At 33.7% G+C, this 19,399-nt stretch overlaps 1 protein-coding gene across 1 annotated transcript; it reads right to left on the reverse strand.

Annotated features, from left to right (window-relative positions):
* Positions 1-284: 284 nt before the first annotated feature.
* On the reverse strand, positions 285-11,936 carry LOC143255858 (peptidyl-prolyl cis-trans isomerase). The gene is made up of 5 exons (XM_076512186.1): positions 11,551-11,936; positions 9,034-9,064; positions 8,420-8,605; positions 1,628-1,703; positions 285-636 (listed from the first exon to the last, which is right to left on the reverse strand). Exons 1-5 carry the CDS (start codon positions 11,734-11,736, stop codon positions 504-506), a joined length of 612 nt encoding a protein of 203 aa, XP_076368301.1. The 5' UTR covers positions 11,737-11,936; the 3' UTR covers positions 285-503.
* Between the last annotated feature and the right edge of the window lie 7,463 nt (positions 11,937-19,399).

Raw genomic sequence — 19,399 nt, forward strand, 5'->3', positions numbered from 1 at the left:
TTTTAAAATCATTGGTTTCACTCAGAGTTTATAAATAAACACTAATTAAAATATTTTCAATTTCATAACTGCTTAAATATAAAAGTTGGTTATTTATGCAGACCTTTAACTTAAAAAAAATCTGTTGAAATGATTTGTTTTTTTTTTTTGTATCAGGTGAATTTTGTTTCTTAAAACTAAAATTGAGTTTGTATTCTGGATGTTTGTGTTGAAATGATCAAATCTTAAGAAAACAATCATTTTGTATAGTTAAAACATGCTTGCATAGTAAATAAAGTCATTCATGCTGTTAGTTCAGAATTTATTTAGTGGTTTTAAACTTATGCAATCCATCCTTAAAAACTATCACTTAAGAACTAGACCTATTCATCCTACTGAATTACAAAACAACTAGTACTGTATAGGAGTGATACTTATGTTAGCTTTAGAAAAAATGGAAAAGCACAGAAAAAACTAGAGCAAACATTAAAAATATTAGGAATGTGATTGTTTAAAGCTACAGTTTACAGCTGTCCACAATTCTGAATAATAATCTTTTTTGATGTTTTGCCACTTTGACTCCCATAACTTTCTATTTTCTTCACTATATCCATTCCTTCTACAACCTGGCCAAATACCACATGCTTGTTATCCAACCTGCAAGAACAATTGTAAGCAAGTTACAAAAATCTTTCATCTACATAATTCAAGATGAATTTGGGTTATTTTAAAAACAATTTACCAGTGTAGTTAATTAATAGGAACAAAGTAAAATTACAGTATAATACTTTAACTTGCCTACATATGCTATATAAAATGTCTAAGAAAACTATGGTGGTGACATTCTAACCTGTTGATTGGCAATTCTAGCCATATTTAAGTACGTGTACACAAAGGACCATTTCCAAAAGTGGAAAGAGGCAAATGGAGGCACTGCATTTGATTTGGTACACAATCTGCCTCTCAGGAAAAAAAGATATTTTATATTCTATCCTAATTAGTAATTGAGTTCCTAATTTGTACAAAACTATAGATAGTATTCTCACAAATCTAATTTTAAGCAGTGCTGCATTCAACATACAACTTGCTAAAATCTGCATTTAGATGTTATTTTAAAATTTACATCTAAAATCTATTAGTTTGAATTATAATCCACAATTTGTTTCCAAACTTAAATTCATTAGTTAATAAAAAAAAATTGCAAATGCAAGTCAATAAATTCAATGACATGGCCTTTGATCCACTGAGAAGTGGTTAATAAATCCTATAAAAATGCTGATAGTGTTAAATTAATCATGTACAATTTTTTCATTCAGTTACACAAATCTTAGGATAATACAACATTGGTTTAGTGTTAAAAAAAAATTAAGTTCGCAGTTTTCTTAATCCACAAAGCATCTTTTCCAGACTTCCACATTCTTTATGTTAATACATGATCTTGATTTGAGAAATTCACATACTATTTAAGCTACAAGACTACATTTATATAGAAATATGCACATTGGGGTTTATTTCAAGGTATCTTGGAATAGCTGGTATGGGTATTAACATCTATTGATAAACAGAAGAATGTTTTGACCTTCAAAGGTCATCTTTATGTTAGCTTTCAGTAATTGGTTCATATACTAACTTATCACTTAGTACTTACCAGTCCGTTTTGACAGTTGTAAGAAAAAACTGTGATCCATTAGTGTTTGGGCCTGCATTAGCCATAGAAAGAATGCCTATGAAAATGAAAAAAAACATGCATTTTGATGATGACAAAATGGCAAACTCCTCTTATTTAAATAGCTGAAGTAATTAATGCTGTGAAATGAGAATGTATCAAAGATTGATAAGAGCAAATCTACTCTCAGCTAGAACTTGGGGCAATAAAAGTTTTAATCAACCCAAAACATTTTCCCTGGATAGTTTTTGAAACTACGTTTATCAGTATACACTAGAAGAAGGTCCTAAAGATACATTCACACAAGTTTCAAGATATGTTTGTACAAGAAATGTGGATCTAGTAACAATGGAGTTTTTGGGAAGTTGATTAGAGAAAGGTAGTACAAAAAAAGTTTTGGAACCGAAATAAGCTTTGAAATAGAAAATGTCAAATAACATAGCTGAAAGTTTAACATGACATTTTGAGTGAAACTTTTACTGGATTTAGATATCTCAGTAATTCTAACCTAAAGACCAAGCAATTACTTTATTATGGGCCACTGACCCCATTGCTAGAGGTAACTTGGTAAATAAAGACTTCAAATTGAATTTAGCAGTCATTTAGTTAATATTACAAGTCTTTCACATACAAAACTTTAGTGACTTATTTTTAATAAAAATTTGCCCATGTATATTGGATGTTTGGAGCAGTTCAGGTACAATGTAATTTATGTTAGTTACACTTTTCTACATTACACAAATAAAGTTTGTGCAATCCATAAAATCTTTAAATAATTTAAGCTCCCCCCCCCCATAAACTTCTCCACCTCCTATACATAACTGATCAATTTGTAACCTCTTAACAATAACAAAAAAAATAAATAACTGAATTGTAAGAGCTACATCATTCTACCTTAAGTAGATTTAAGGTACTAACACTACACATACTGTATCACTTTGCATTTAAGTGAATATCTTTCAAACAACGATTTGCAAAATAATTCTGCATTAACATATTGGAATATTAAGAATGTAGCTAAATACAAACAAAAAACATGTCAAATTTGCTGAAGTCAGTGCCTCTAGCAGTGTAGTTTGGTATTGCAGAGATTCCAACTATTTCAAGTGACTGAGCATAATGACAGCCCTTTATCATTTGCAACTACTAGGCCTGGCCAATGTCTCTAAGCTGTTTATTATAACTTATTTATTACTGCTATAGATTGCTCATTTATGACTGTTTTGTGTATTTAATAAATAAATTAAAAAATTTTGAAATTATGTCTAGTTCAGAGTAACAAACATACTGGTAAGACATTGACCATGCACAAACAGTAAGCAGAAAAAGCCTTTGTGTAAGGACTAGTTTATATCATGCTTATAACATTTATTGTAACAGTTTTGCAGCTGATGCAGCCTTTGCTTTCCTGAGAAAGTCTCTGGATGGTTGGGAGTTCACAACATTGTCCATTTGACTGCATACGCATCTTTTGTGTTACAATAACTGCTCAAAACTGAGGTGCTCAAGTTTGGTTTGAACTTGCTTTTGTTTTTAGTCACTAAACTAAATATCCTTCCACTGTCAGCATTAGAATGGAAGATTGTAAGAAATCCAAGCATAACCCTACACAGAATATCATACTTCTGGTTGCCATTTCCATCCTTAACTGTAGACAGCTGAACCCAAAACTTGTCAACATTGAACTGAAGGACAATTTCTGAGAAAGTATCAATTTGATAATTCAAATACTGCCCTTCCAACTTGTCAGTAGTGTCATGCTCATGTGTATTGACAAGAACAGGATACCTGTCTGTGAAGAAACATGGAGAAGAGAAATCTTTGCTGACTTTCAGTTTTGGATCAGCAACCTCTGCAAGAATCAAATGTTCATCATTTACATGGAAATGTTTCATTATGTAATTTGTAGCTGCAATAGTATTTCTTGACACTGGTGTAGAAGCTGATCAGGTCCAGGTACTTTTCATATTTAGCAATGTATTCCTTGGTAGCATTTCCAATAGAAACTGTCTCAGATTTATGTAAGGATTCATTGTTGTAGTCATTGGCTTGCTCAAATAGAGGAATTGCAGACTGAAGAAAAAGACAAAATAAGTTCATTTTGTTTTCCAAGAAAACTGTTAACTTATCTAACTTGCTCTGCACATAACCTTTCTTGGTTACTTCCTTGCTAGCTTTCGTTTTCTTCTCTTTTTCCATTGATTGTCTCTTATTTTGTTCAAGGTCAGAGACTGCCTAAACATATATTGAGTTATATCAAATGTTTGTCTGCTTTTGGAAACTGTTGTCTTGTGTCCCTGTGTGGCTGAGATAATGTCTTGACTGTTCTTGTGTGGCTGAGAGGATATCCTGACTGTTAAAGTCTTGCTGCCTGACTGAGCTGCACGTTTAGATCCTTTTGAATCTAGTTTTTCCTTTTTACAGTGAAAATACTTCTTCAATGGCTTCCACATGTCCAATATTCTGTTGAGGCACACCCCCAAGTGATAGCAATCTTGTTCTAACAAGTTGTAGAATGTTTCTCGTTTTTGTCATACAATCCTTGAAACTCTTTGAAATGTTTTCTGCTAGCACTTTTGTCCAGAAAATAGTAGATATCAATATATCAGAAACCGGGCAGGGTAGTTCTGTGGAAGCTTTCTGGTCAGCAATATTTCATGAGGTAACAGGCACAGCCCATGAAGTAAATGCTAGGCTGTCGTCTTGAGATGTGTCCCATCACACCTTTACCTATACCAAACATAACTGAGGCATTCTTTGAAGAAAAACGAAGACAGTTTTTTGCATGGAATTTTCCTCTGTCAGTTTGTGGTCCAAAAGCTTGAAAATATTCTCTCCTGTTGAAGCTTCTTTCCATTCCACCATTGTCAAAAGAGAACAATGTTTCCAAGCAAAGGGTCAAGATATAATACAACCACTGGATACAGTTTTGAGTCATCTATGTCTGTGAATCCATCTGTGGCTAAACTGTAAACACTGTTAGTAAGTATGCTTGAAATCATTTTGTCATCTTCACAACCCAACATTTGTACAATGGCTGTAGTTTTGGTTCTATCACAGCCACAGCAGTGATTTGAGTGTTACACAAACTACACATTGGTGCATCAGTTCCAGATAAAAGAAAATGATGAGTTAAAAAACTGTGACCAATGTGTAGCCTAGCAAGAACAACTTCCTCCTTCCGAACTTTACGGAATCTAGATGGCCAAAATCCAATATAGGGTTTGATTTGAAAAAGTTTTGTTGTCGCGTTGCTCACTCCAAGTGAACTGCCAGCTGGCACGGAGCCGAGCCTTGAAGACAAGGCCATAGTCCATGTACGGAATAGGCACAGGGGTGATGGTGCTGGAGCAGACAGATTTAGCTGCCATGTCTGCAAGCTCGTTCCCTCGAATACCAACATGGCCTGGTATCCAGGAAAACTGGATTGAAGTAGCTGTTAATGAGAAATGGGCCAGTCGGTTTTGAATATCAGCGAGAATAGGATGTGAGCCAACGTGTAGCGATTCCAAGGCAAGTATAGAACTAAGCAAATCAGTATAAATAGTGCAGTTGGAGTACTGCTCAGCTGCAATATGATCCAGGGCAAGAGATATGGCATACAGTTCAGCAGTGAACACAGAAGCTGTAGAGGGGATTCTGCACGCAACTACTGACCCACAGCAAACCATAGCAGAGCCCACTGAATTACCTGATTTGGAACCATCTGTATAAATGGGAACTGAACAATTGTTTGAAAGATATTCATCGAATAAAAGACTGTACTTCCAATCTGGAGTATCTGCCTTTTTTAGGTGACTGAAAGAAAAGTCACATTTGGGGGCTGTAATAAGCCATGGTGGGATGGGCCGACCTGCGGAATCTGCAATGTTATCCAAGGACAGACCCAATTCATCCAATTGCGCCCAGATGCAAAGGCCAAACGGAGCAATGACAGATCGTCTGTTCTGAAAAAGTACTGCCCACTGAGGAAGGAAAACACATTCCCAGGTGGGATGTTTTGGTAAGGAACGAAGCTTCGAAGTATATTGTAAAGATAGTTGCAAACGGCGAAGGTGTAGAGAAGGTTCACGAGATTCAATGTATATACTTTGAACTGGAGAGATACGGAAAGCCCCAGTGCAGAGTCGAAGTCCTTGGTGATGAATGGGGTCCAGCATCTTTAAGACCGAGGGTCTGGCAGAGCCATAGACCATTGATCCATAGTCGAGTTTCGATCAAATAAGAGCACGATATACCTTTAACATTGAACAGCGATCTGCCCCCCAACTGGTAGAAGAGAGGCCACAGAGGATGTTCAGTGCTCTTGTGCATTTGACTTGAAGCTGCTTTAAGCGTGGTATAAAGGTCAGTTTACGATCAAAGATAAGCCTCAAGAACTTGGTCTCCAGGACCACTGGCAGCAAAACTTCACTGATATGAAGTTCAGGATCAGGGTGAATATCCCGTCGACGGCAAAAGTGCATGCATACGGTTTTAGAGAGAGAAATTAAAGCCGTTTGCCAGAGTCCACTTCTGTACACGATTGAGGGCAGTTTGTAGTTGCCGCTCAATATATCTCGTGTTTGACGACTGACATGAGATGTGAAAGTCGTCGACATATAGCCCATTCGCAACAGTGAGAGGGAGTTGTTCAGTAATGGCATTTATCTTTATACTGAAAAGTGTGACACTCAATACACAGCCTTGAGGGACTCCAAGTACCTGTACAAAAGAACGAGAAAGTGTCGACTTTCCACGTACCCAGTATGGAGAAGAACTGCACTCCAACTATTGGTAGGCAGAGATACATATATTTATTATTTCAAGCACAAATATGATTATTACGAGTAGCTATTTGGACTGTCTTATTTATCATCAAAATTTGTATTTGACTAGAAATTTTCTAGTCACCCCTTTTAAGCCCTGGGGTAATAATTTATCACTATTGTATAGGCCTATTTAATATAATAATTTTGGAGTTGCAAGAAGTCGTAATTTGTCTGTATAAACGTATAGTCGTAATGTATACACCAAAATAGTGGTTGGCATCTCTGATTGTCCACAATATGACTTTCCAATTGTTCAGATGCTATAGTTTTTTTTTTTAACCCACAAAAGGAGTTTTACATATGATGCTAAATTTAAGAAATTTTGTGCACTAAGCAGATTGAAAATTGTGCAGGTAGTAAAAAATATAGTGAGTGAGGAAAGTTATGTCATTGACACAGCATGAAAACAGCTATTTTCTTACAAGAAAAATAGCAAGTTTCTGGCTGGAGGAAAGACAGCTTAAAATTGATGCTGCTATTAACATTTTAGAGTTACAAAATAAAACTGCCTTCATATGAGAAGTCTTAATGTCAAGAGTAAAAGGTCTAGGAAATTGTGGCATTCCTTTTAAGGCGAGCCATGGCTGATGCAAAAAAATTTGAAAGACATTTACCATCATGGCAAAGGACACCATTTTAAATTGTTGATAAAAACTTAAAATTTGTTTATTTCTACTTATCCAAATTAAGTCCCTAAAAATCCTTTTATTAAATTTAAAGTAAGATGGTATTTTGATTTTGTTTCATTGCCCCTTAACTGTGTCAAAGGGCTATCCACACTATTAAGTTGCAAATCACCCTGGGAACATTCAGATCACACCATGCAATTGAAATATGTTACCTAGGAGCTGCTCATTTAAGTTTAACAAAATATTTTACCTTAACCTTTGTAACAAAGAGTACAAAGTACTTACCCTATCTCTTCTTGCTCTCAATGACAAGATAATAATGCATTAAAATTTAGAGTAATGCACCAAAGAACAGACTAATAACATCCAGAAAGTAGAAAACTTTCCCAGAGTAGTTTTTTTTTAAACTATATAACAGCCATTACAAATATGGTTAAGCTAGCCAGATTTATCATGGATATGAAATGACTCAGCAGCGTCATGAATCATTTGCTAGATGTTTTTAAAAACCTTGGCTTTCTGGTGGTTAGAGGCAATTAGATGAAAGATAACTTAAATCCTTGAAAGAAAAATGTCACATGGGATATGATTTATTTGATAGCTCTGTACAAAACAGTTAAATGTTATAAAAGTTCAAATTTATCTAAGCAATGATAATTATGTGACAAGTAATTTATGCCTAGTTTTGTACTTTTTGGAGGGGTGGTGGATAAAATAAAAATACCTAGAGAAAATGTGTCACTAGGGGAAATTCAAATCTTAAAACTTTCCTTCCAAGTAAGAATTTAAAATATGGATTAGTAACCAAGATTGTGCACTGTACTAATTAGTACAAGTTTTATAAAATTAAGTGTAACAAACATTGTCATACATTAATATAACTGGAAGAAGGATTAAGTTTCCCTGAAGTGGAAAGGTCTTTACACAACAGGAGACAGCACTTACCCTGCAAGAACATATGGAGCACTTTTAATCACTTGTTAATTAATAACAAAACTAAATTTTCAGCTCATCAAAAGCAGGAGGTTTACAGCTGCCAAGAAACTATTTTGTCTTCATTTTAGTTTCTCATGATTTGCATTATCAGTAGTGATACTATGTTCAGATTAATTGTTGCTGTATTTATAGTAGCATAGAAATAAAATTATGCATTACTACTTCCAGTATATATTTCATTGGAGTACAAGAAAATGAAAGATTAAATGGTACTAAATTGTTTTTGAATATTTTTCATTTGGCATTAGAAAAAATAAAAGTAGCAATTGAATCACAAAAAAAATTACAATTAAACAGACCAGTGTATATCTACAGTAAGAAAAACTTGAGATTTATACCTGGAGCATTGTGCTTCAAGATGAAGTTCTCATCTTCAAACTTCTCACCATAGATAGACTTTCCACCAGTGCCATTATGCTTAGTGAAGTCACCACCCTGACACATGAAGTTTGGAATAACTCTATGGAAGGTACTTCCTTTGTAACCAAAACCTTTCTCGCCAGTACACAGTGCCCGAAAGTTTTCTAAACATTTGAGAAGAGAAATTAGCTTCAAAAGACAAACATTTATCAATAAATACAAGTTACTCATTATGAGACAGCACTTCCTACACCTGGCCCAGATCCAAACCCAGGTTACTTTTAAATTTTCTTAAATAATGGGAAGACAGATCAATTTGAGTTTTGGGTTAACTAAAAACCTAACCAGCATTAAGAATTCATGAACACATCAAGACTGACACTTACTAAAATATGTTTTATAAAGCACAAGCCTATATAAAGGGCTATCCAAGATATGCTTATTGAAGGTATCAAAAGTCAGTTTCTAAGAACTTGAACAAAATGACAATCACCCACAAGAACAAACAGCTGGCAGCATCTCCCCCACCTCCATTATAAATAACCTGGTCAGAACTGATTTAATTAATAGTGTTCCCATCTTTGAAACTTACCTGCTGTTTTGGGTACAATGTCCTGTCGAAGCTAGAAAAGAATAAAACAACTAATTATTACATTGACATTTTCCATATGTTTATATTACAAGTTTAAAAGGTTTAGTTCGTTAGTGTGTGTGTGTGTGTGTGTGTGTGTGTGTGTGTGTGTGTGTGTGTGTGTGTGTGTGTGTGTGTGAGAGACTATTTAAGAGTGTACATATTACATACTAATTTTCAAAAAGTTATTTCAGAATGCCAAATCAACACACATGCATTTAAAAGCATGGACAAAAAACCATGATTTGGATTTTTTTTTTAATGATAAAGGGTCAGTTAAGTTACTTACAACCCACATAGGGTATGGATTATAAAATATAGTTTTACTCAAAACAAACATTTGAAGAGTTTTAGAGTTTATGAAAGTAACATTTTTGGAATAAGTTTTTTGGTTACTAACATGAAGTCACTATGCACTCAGAATAGTACTGAAACAGACTATCTTCAAATAAGTCTTTAATAAAATATTTACTTAAAAAATTGATTTTTTGCACACTATAATTGCTAAAAATCTATTGTGAAGGTAGCCATGCTCAATCAAAAGTTAGTGCAAATGCATAGATGAGCTTGTGTGAATCTGTTACCAAGGGGTTAATACATTAATGTTATTGTAAACATTCCAAGGAATCAAAGCATGAACAATTTCTTTTTAAAGGCCACAATACTCTGCAGGAGTAGCAAAAAACTCACAACTAAGATCCTGCTGATAGTTCTGAAAAAATAATCGGGTTTACATACAGAAACCTTGGTTACAAACAAGTTATTTTATGAACTATTCATAAAATCTTGAGAAGAAACTATTGTATAATACACTTATTGTGAGACAATTTAAGTATTTTCCAGTGACACTGAAACTTAATAGCTTCAGAGCAATGCATTTCTAACAAAATTGGACTTAAGTGCTATTATCTGCACATTTGTTTATTATTAAATGAAAGATTAAAAATGATAAACTTTGCATAATTGTTTATCAATAGTCTAACAAAACATACTATGAGAAGTATCCAACTTGTCAGCATTTCTTCTTGATACAATTATACATTACTGACATTAATAGTGAACAGAAAATTCTATTTGTTGAGTCAGTTAAATGGGCTTAGAAATTTGAAACTGACAACTTCTGCATCTTATTCTAGTCTTAATTACTTGTCAACATTGAGCAGCAATTTAAACATTTTCACCAGCAAAGCACAACTTAAAGTACAGTAGTGATCTATGTAGCAAACCTGAAATTTATTCATTTAGGTTTTAACTTTTAAATGGAGTTTAGCAATATTCCATCTGTTACTAGTAATAGAAGATCCACTAAAAACATAATACTACAAGCAATAAAAAACATTAACTGCTAGTTAATGACAAAATCCATTAAGAAGGAACTACTCTGTTATGTGTATTACTTAAAATTTTCTTAAAGGAATCTAAAAGTGAGCAAAATTATATACCAACTCTCGTTTTAAAACATGACTTATGTTGCATTTTTACTTGTGCATATTTTTGCAAACATTTGGCATTACTTTGGTGAAATATAAGATGTGTACTTTGAAAAATATGACTTTAATGCAGTAATCAAATGAAGTGAACCACCAAAATTTGAAATTTATAAATATTCAAGAATTTATTTGAACAGCATTTCAATTGCAGTCATTTTTGTTTTCAAACAAGATCATTTTTTCATATAAAATATGACTTTTGTATTTACTAAGTTATTTTTAAATTTTGTCACTTATTAAACTGAAAAAAAGTCTTATTGAAATAAAACCATTTCTTTCTTTTGAGATGCTAATTTTATCCAAGTGTCTTTTTGAAGCATACAATTTCTCATCTTGAAAAATACAAGCTATATAATTACCAAATTATTTTATACATTATGGATCATTTTCTTTCTCTCAGTAAATACCTCAACATTTTCCAATATAAGGAACTAACAAAAGAGCTGATCACAAACCAACTACAAACTATTTACAATATATATATAAACTAGTAGTAGTAATAATTTTCTGTGTCCATAAAGCCTAGTATAAATTAAGCTTAATATGTTACATCACAATAACAAACTTGATGAATTAAAGATAAAAGGGAGAAAGTTTATTAAAAAATTAAAAATTTAGTAACACATGAAACAGTTTGGATAATTTAAGTTTTCTAGTAAGAGTTAAATGTTATAATAATTAACAGTTCAGTTACACTGACATCGAACAATAACTATACAAGCAGAAATTTATTTAACTTCAGTTAGATCTATCAGTTTCATACAGTACTAATTATGTATCAATAATTTCAATACAAAACAAAAATTTTCCAAAATTTATTTCAAGAGTGCTAATTACTAAAGTAAAAGCGTAACAAGAACTATGCGTAGCTCAAGTGACTTCAACTTCCAAGAATCCAAGTTACAAAGTAACTACCACACATAAAACTGATAATGACTACAAGAGTTCTTAACTTCAATTTAAACAAAAACAGCGAAAATTAGTTTACCTCCATAACAATTCGACCTAAAGATTGGTTATCGGTTGCTATATCGAAAAATACTCGTGATCTAGCCATTTTCGTACAGAATCTAACTCCAAAACCCTGGATTACAAAAGATTGGGAATTCAAAAAACTTCCTATTATGGGAAGCCGGCAACTATGGCGGCAAACGTTCAAACACACGTGAATCATCGCCCTTATATACGGTCTTCAAACAACGCTAATAACGGCTAGCAAGTTACATATTACATTACTATAACTCATTCCAAAGATTAAAATTTCTTATATCATTATAATTGTCACTATTTATATGTATGGAGATGGTATTTCGTTTTGTCATATAATTCAAAATATTTTATTAAATGCACGAGTTCACCATAGAACTCATTGCTATATCGGATGCTTCTCAGAGAAACTACTTTTGAAAACCCCGTATCCATTTTTAAAAGACCTTATAAATAATGTATCTTTGCGCTCGGTATAATTTTGTACCAACACAACGTCTACAAAAGAAGTCCGTAAATATTATTTACATTTATCTCACATGAACTCGAGACATTGCAAAAGTTCATAGCCTATCTCATTTTCGACGGTCAACTTTACTGCTGATTATTATAATAAGCATTTTATTAAGACTTTGTAATACTTTGATTTTCGTGATGACGACAAATTCACTTGTATCTCAAGACGATTGGTATGGATATTAAAACTTTTATTTGTTTTTGGTTATGAATTTCGCGCAAAGCTACATGAGAGCTATTTGCGCTAGCCGTCCCTAATTTTGCAGTGTAAAACTGTAGGGAAGGCAGCTAGTCATCACTACCCACCGCGAACTCTTGGGTTATTCTTTTACCAACAAATAGTGGGATTGACTGAACATTATAACGCTACCACGGCTAAAATGGTGAGCATGTCGAATGCTTTAATCACCTAGCAATACCAGGCTAAACTTTTATTAGAATAAAGTAGAGAACAACGTTTCGAACTTCCTAGGTAAGTTTATATCATACGTTTTAATAATAAATACAATTCCACACACCAAAGTCATTCATGTGCATATAAAAAAAAAAAAAACGAATATATTTTGTAATCTGTAAAAATTGATATGCTAAACATATAGTGATGTAGGAAAGAGTTCCAAAGTGAGATGTTTGGCTAGACTTGGAGATAATTCAATAACATGTAGTTGCCATATGCGTCAAATATATAAATGTGGGGATGCTGTAGCACCCCCGGCTCCAACGTCTCTAACATAAGTAAAAAATGTCGCCGCTTGCGGCATTGTTTACATCAAATAATCGAACTTCAAAATCCTTCAAGTAGACTACAATGGCGTTACTTTTTACAATAAACAAATTTTACTTTAAATATGCTTTACCTGTCAAGCACTTACAATTTCTAGATATTTCTACGGCTGTGTTGGATGGTAACTTGGTAAGGCAGTTAGCAATGTATATATATATATATATAATTGAAAAAAAAAAAAAGCTGCCTCTATATTTCCACTCCCTTCAGCCAGGAGCCATGCCAACTAACGAGCTATCCATAAAATTGTAACAACGATGGTGATTTAAAGGAGGCGACGGCAGGTTTTCGGGATATTTTAAAACTGAATGGTTATCTTGAAATATTGGTTAACAAAATATTTAAACAATGAAAAAGAACAAGGGATAGGAAGAAATTGTTACATTTCAGCTGCCTTTTATTAGTCTTAAGATAAGCAATAAAATAAAAAATGAATTGAGGAATCAGGTTTGCATGTGTGTTGGATAGAAAGGTTTGACGATTCGCTTTAATCACATTTGATTTAGTGCGCTCAACAGTTAAATCACGCGATTATTTGTTTGTTTAAAGTTAAGGACAGAGCTACCCAGTGGCCTATCAGTGCTATGCCCACTACAGGTATTGAAACGTTTCTAGCGTTGTAACTCCGTGAACAATTGCTGTGCCTCAGAGGGCTCACGCAATTATTACCTGAAAAAGTACTCTAGCGCATGTAACCTATAACTTCCGAAGAAATGTATGGATGTATTTTTAAACGAAAAGTCCATTGGATAAACCGATATACTTGTAAAAGAGTGTTGCATGAAGCATTTGCCTGCTACGATGACAGGCGAGTGACAAGTTTCATAAAAGTGCAGTCGCAACACATTTCAAAAATAAGCACGGTTCGTCTAAATCTAGTCACATTTTTAGTAGGAGTTTAGTTAAGGAGTTCCTTAACAGACCTGAAAAGACTTCAATCAAAAGGGATAGAAGATTGTCACTTTGAATGGTGAATTTATGTAGCAGTATATACATGTATTAACACCTTCTACTGTATATCTTTTATGATAATATCCATATGGTATTAACTACATTTACTATTTGCATGTAAATATTTAAACACAACATTCTCTATCTAATTCCATGTGGATTTTAAATAATTAGAAGGATGTATAATAATGGTATTCCAACCACAATATATTTCTCATTTTTGACAACGGGTTTTGCTCAATCCAAAGCTCTTCTTCATAAGCAATGGGATACAACAAATCCAGCAATGGTCGGAACAGATTTTATATAAGTAATTTGATACAAAAATAAATGTTTTGTTACAGCGAAGAATAATTACAGTTACATATGTCATAAGCCTTAGTTTTAGGCCCATGGCATTTCTAAACATTTCTTTCAATATATATTTCCTATTTCAATAATTATACGAGTGTATAATAATAGTATTTCAATCACTCTGTATTTGTCATATCCACAACTGCAAAGCTACTCGACAACTATCCGCGCTAGCCGTCCCTAATTGAGCAGTGTAAGACTAGAGGGAAGGCAGCTAGTCATCAATACCTACCGCTAACTCTTGGGCTACTCTTTTACCAACGAAGAGTGGGATTGACCGTTAAATTATAACGCCCCTACGGCTAAAAGGGCGAGCATGTTTGGAATGATGGGGATGCGTACCCGCGACCCTCGGATTACGAGTCGCACGCCTTAACCCACCTGGCCATGCCGGGCCCTTCCACAACTGAATATGTACAACACTTGGCTATGGTTCTGTGTAGGCTAAGAAGGGAGGATAATCACAGCTTGAAATGCTTTCAAAGAAAGATCTGGCAAAAAAGTGTGAGACCCCTGTAGAATGGGTCATTTTTGATTCTACACCAGAACTTTATCTATGTTTGTTGTTTGTATCAATCCATCTCCTGCTTCTAGATTTGATAATGAAGTGATTGGTGTAGTCGAGGAAGATTCTGCAGTTAAAGAATAAAACAATACAATAAAGCTACAATTTAATTTCCCCATAATAGACCCATTTCTGATATTAGTGTTGCTATATTTTATCCTTAGACCTGTTTTAGGTAAAACATTTATGATCAATATAGGACAGATTAATATTTCTACTTATTTACATCTTACAATTTTCTTGACTCGTCATGTTTGACATTTTCTTAGCTTTTAAATATTTAAATTACATTGATATAGTGCTTATGAAAATAATTTATTATAGAGATAAACATATTCATTTCTCTTGTGCTATCTCTCATAATCAGCAGAGCAGAGGAACCAAGGTCGTTTTCAAGTGAAGGTTCTCATATTTCGGGCTTAAATATAGATTTCCTAACAAGCTATAACTGACATATTGCAAAGAATGACACCGGACACAAGTTCACACAAACATTAAATATCTAACGATACTTTCACCGTTTCAATACAAATAAACAATACAGTATATTAAAAATAAGCTATTGAGCAATTAACCACATGACTGAGTGCGTGACTAGCAAGAATTGAAGAACGTTGTAATAAAGAAGAAGGGAATTCTTGCCAGTGTATTTAAGTTAAATTGAATTAGATAAATAATTAATAATATAAATAATATATTAATAATAAATACATAAATTAGATAAATGAAATATGAGGTTTTACATACAGTGATTATACATTAAACTGTATAAACACTCTATGTAAAAACCTCATATTTCATTTTTATTTCATTAATGCAGAAAAATCCTTTTAAACCTGGGATATTGCATGTAGGTTTCAAACCATTGTTATGAGAAAAAGATCCACAACCCTTTTCTCTTGGCATTGTATGAAATATAAGAAAAATAAAAAGTAAAACAACGGCGTGAGCCAAGACGGCACTAAATCTGTTCACCCTCGAGAGGTTCATTGGTGCCATAGAACTTCCAATCATTCCAATTCTATAGAAACCAGTGAGCAGCATAAGCTGCCCCTACTCTAGAATTGGAAAGTGAACAATCACACTAGAAAATATAATTATAGGCAAAGGCACCATAACTAGATAAGATCCCAGTTATGAGAATACAGAAATTAGATAAAGATATTTAGACTTTATTCTGCTTTAGCAGCAGTACAAAACTTCTCAAGTCATATAGAATACTTGCTTGCATTCTGCAGAAAACTATCACAACAAAAATTGACGCAAATTGAGCCGTTGTTATCTTGCATAAAGAAATTTAGAAACTTTGGAATAAATTTGACTAAATTTATAAAAACAAAAGTCAACAAATTCAAGCAGTATTCAATTTTGAAGTGTCCAAGCAATTGAATCAGGTCAAAGTACTCACTTGATACTACAGAAAAGGTATTTTGAGCTACACAAGTATTTCAAAAAAAGGTTTTCAAATGCATAGATTGCTTGCTGATAGCTGTATAAGACTGGTTTGAACAGTAAAGATTATATACATTTCTTTGTTTTGAAAATCTTATCCTGAAATCTGCTAGCAGCAAACAATAATGAAGCGACCACAGCTTCATTTGCTTCGTCCATGTGCTACTTTGCATCATTCCGGCCACCTCTTATACGACATATTAAAAAATGTATTCTTTATTTTTCCCAGATCATTATTGCTATAAACATTTATTGCATGGCCTATTGGACCTTTCCCTTCTGAGAAGTCTTATAGTTTACTAAAAGGTAAAAGGATTGTTTTGGGTCCTCTTGAAAAGAACTGGGATTGCATTCTGCTCCATTTTATGCAATGTTGTTTGTTTGTTCTTTGAATTTAGCGCAGAGCAATACGAGTGCTATCTGCGCTAGCCGTCCCTATTTTGCAGTGTAATACTAGAGGGAAGGCAACTAGTCATAACACCACCCACCACCAACTCCTGGGCTACTCTTTTACCAATGAATAGTGGGGTTGACAGTCAAATTATAACGTCCTTACGGCTAAAAGAACGAGCATATTTGGTGTGACGGGTATTCGAACTCGCGACCCTCAGATTACGAGTCGAGCGCCCAAACCACCTGGCCATGCCGGGACTTCAAACACTCTATCTGGTTCTCTATACATTTCTGAAATTATAATGTTAATATTAATAACTAAAGTTCTAACAGCTCACCCCCTCCCAAAAATTATTATGCAATACTATGCCTTGCCCACATTTCCAGTTATGGATTTGACCATCCAAAACTGAGTTGCTGACATTCTATAGCCGTAATAAGTCATTAGGTTTAACAACGTTTTTTGACACATGGCAAGTATATTCAACATTTATCTTTATTTGTTTGGAATTAAGCAGAAAGCTACATAATGGGCTATCTGTGCTTTGCCCACCACGGGTATCGTAACCCGGTTTTTAGCAGTATGAGTCCGGTGATATACTGCTGTGCCACTGAGGGGCCAACAGTTAATATGTACCAACTATTGTATACTGTAGTCTTTACATATTCCTTTGGATATGTTGAAACATCTGCACCGAATGAAATTTTCACTTTTTTAAACCTTTTTTCAATGAGGTATGAATATTACGATTAGTAATTACTAGCACAAACATTTACTCGTAGCGCAGCGTTTTTATTAGAATGTTCTTATTGTAGCTTGTAAAAAAAACGCAAACATTAAAAAATATTCAGTTGAAAAGGGTAAGCTTATGAAACATCTCAATCTGCATGAGAGGACATATAACATAAAAGTAAATAGCAGACTGAGTTCTTTATTTTTGCCAATTTTTTGCCTCGGTAACTTTGTGTAATGACCATATGCATGGATACAATGTTATTATATGTATATACATATCATATCACTTATTATCGTGTGTGCGTAGTGTTTGACAAGCTGAGAAGTATTACATCTGATGGCTATATCTAGATAGCCTCGCTCTCAATATCACACTGCCATTTATGAGTCAATAAATGTGAATTCTTCCTTCAGCATCACGAAATAAATTACGAGTGGAATTAAAACAATATAAGGTTTTATTCGAAACTCGTTGATATTCTTTGCTGATTAAAAGCATAAACTCTCTCATGGTACGTGAAAGGTCATGTACATGTCCCATATGCTTACGTGTAAATGCTTTCAAAATTTTCGTTACGTATACACACTTTATCTTTGGTGAGTTATTCTTCAAACATCTTAAAAAATCCCATCTAAATATTCTATCTGTTTGCTTAGAAAAAAGGATTACAAAGTACTATCTGCCTTGATATACATCAGAACTATTAGCAATTATTATTAGACCTGCTAACAAACAATGTTATCGGTGATAAATAAAACATTTATTATCCAAGCTATATATCCAACGCTTATCTCTTCATCTGCTTTGCAGAAATATTCTATTACCGAACTCGATATTGTGAATGATTATCACAAGATGGTATATAAGTATCTTGCCACTGAATATCGTTCCATATCTCAAAAAATAAGGGTTACAATGTTTAGTTTTAAACTCCTAGTGATCAGTTTTAGTTGTACCATTTTCTGAGGTTTTAGACACTATACTTTCTAACATTACTGCCCTAACTGTAGAATAACGGCTTTCATCTGATATCCTACAATTCTATTACCATAAAACACTGCTTAACTGCTTATAAGATAATGTTCCTGACTTGTTTTAATTAAACAGTTTGTAAAATAACCTTCCATCCTAACTACATGTATGTGAGCTAATCTCAACTCTATCAATCAGGAGGTCAATATCAACATCTTGGTTGATCGTCAGAACATTCAGACAGATACTCTACTAGCATTTACTCGTTTAACTCTTTTCAGACTGCCAGATAAATATTTTCAGCAGTTTCCTCCACACCAGCTGAGTTTAGGTAATACAAAACAGTATTCTGATTGTCACCTAACACAACAATCTTAACCATTTAATTCCGGATTTAAAGCAGTACATGAGACGTTCATCAGTGACCAATGACACACAGCTTTAGCTTGTTAAAAAGCTCATTCAGTTTACGTACATCATATGAATGCTGTAACATGTACTTTGGTGGATTGAGTTGCTAGACAAAATATATATTGAATAGTTTAGCATGAGGTGAGTTACTACCATACCAAAGCTATACCTATTCTCCATGTTCGAAATTTCGTTCCTTCATTGCATCTGTTTTATGGTGATCTTTCCAAGTTGTTTATGCACATCAATTAACACAGATCTTTATCACTCCACATGTTGTTGTGGAAACTGTGACACATTTACTCTAAGGGTCAGACCACACAGTACATCCATATGAAGTGTGTTTCTTGGCCAAACTGTATAGGAGGTTCAGCAAACAACCAGTCAATAATATTTCACCATGATGCCTGGTAAGTATTCATCCCAAACAGTTTGGTCAAGATTAACACAGTGTTCAAGCATGTTCTTTATAATTTGTTTTAATCGTTTTGTTTAAGCTATCAGACTTGGAATTATATGGTGAAGTGTGTATGTTTACTACACCAAACACGTTACACAACCTAGAAATTAACTGGCTAAAATTGAATAAAGAAAAATAAAAAAAAGTTATACGAATGCTTTACAAGCAATACATTATTTCGCATCCCATTGGTCAGTTGAGCTCTGTAGTATGTATGCGTAATTTCTGGACTTTTTAAGTTTTCGGTAAAGTTCT

Source organism: Tachypleus tridentatus, chromosome 7, assembly GCF_004210375.1.
Source record: "Tachypleus tridentatus isolate NWPU-2018 chromosome 7, ASM421037v1, whole genome shotgun sequence".
NCBI classification, from domain to species: Eukaryota; Metazoa; Arthropoda; class Merostomata; order Xiphosura; family Limulidae; genus Tachypleus; species Tachypleus tridentatus.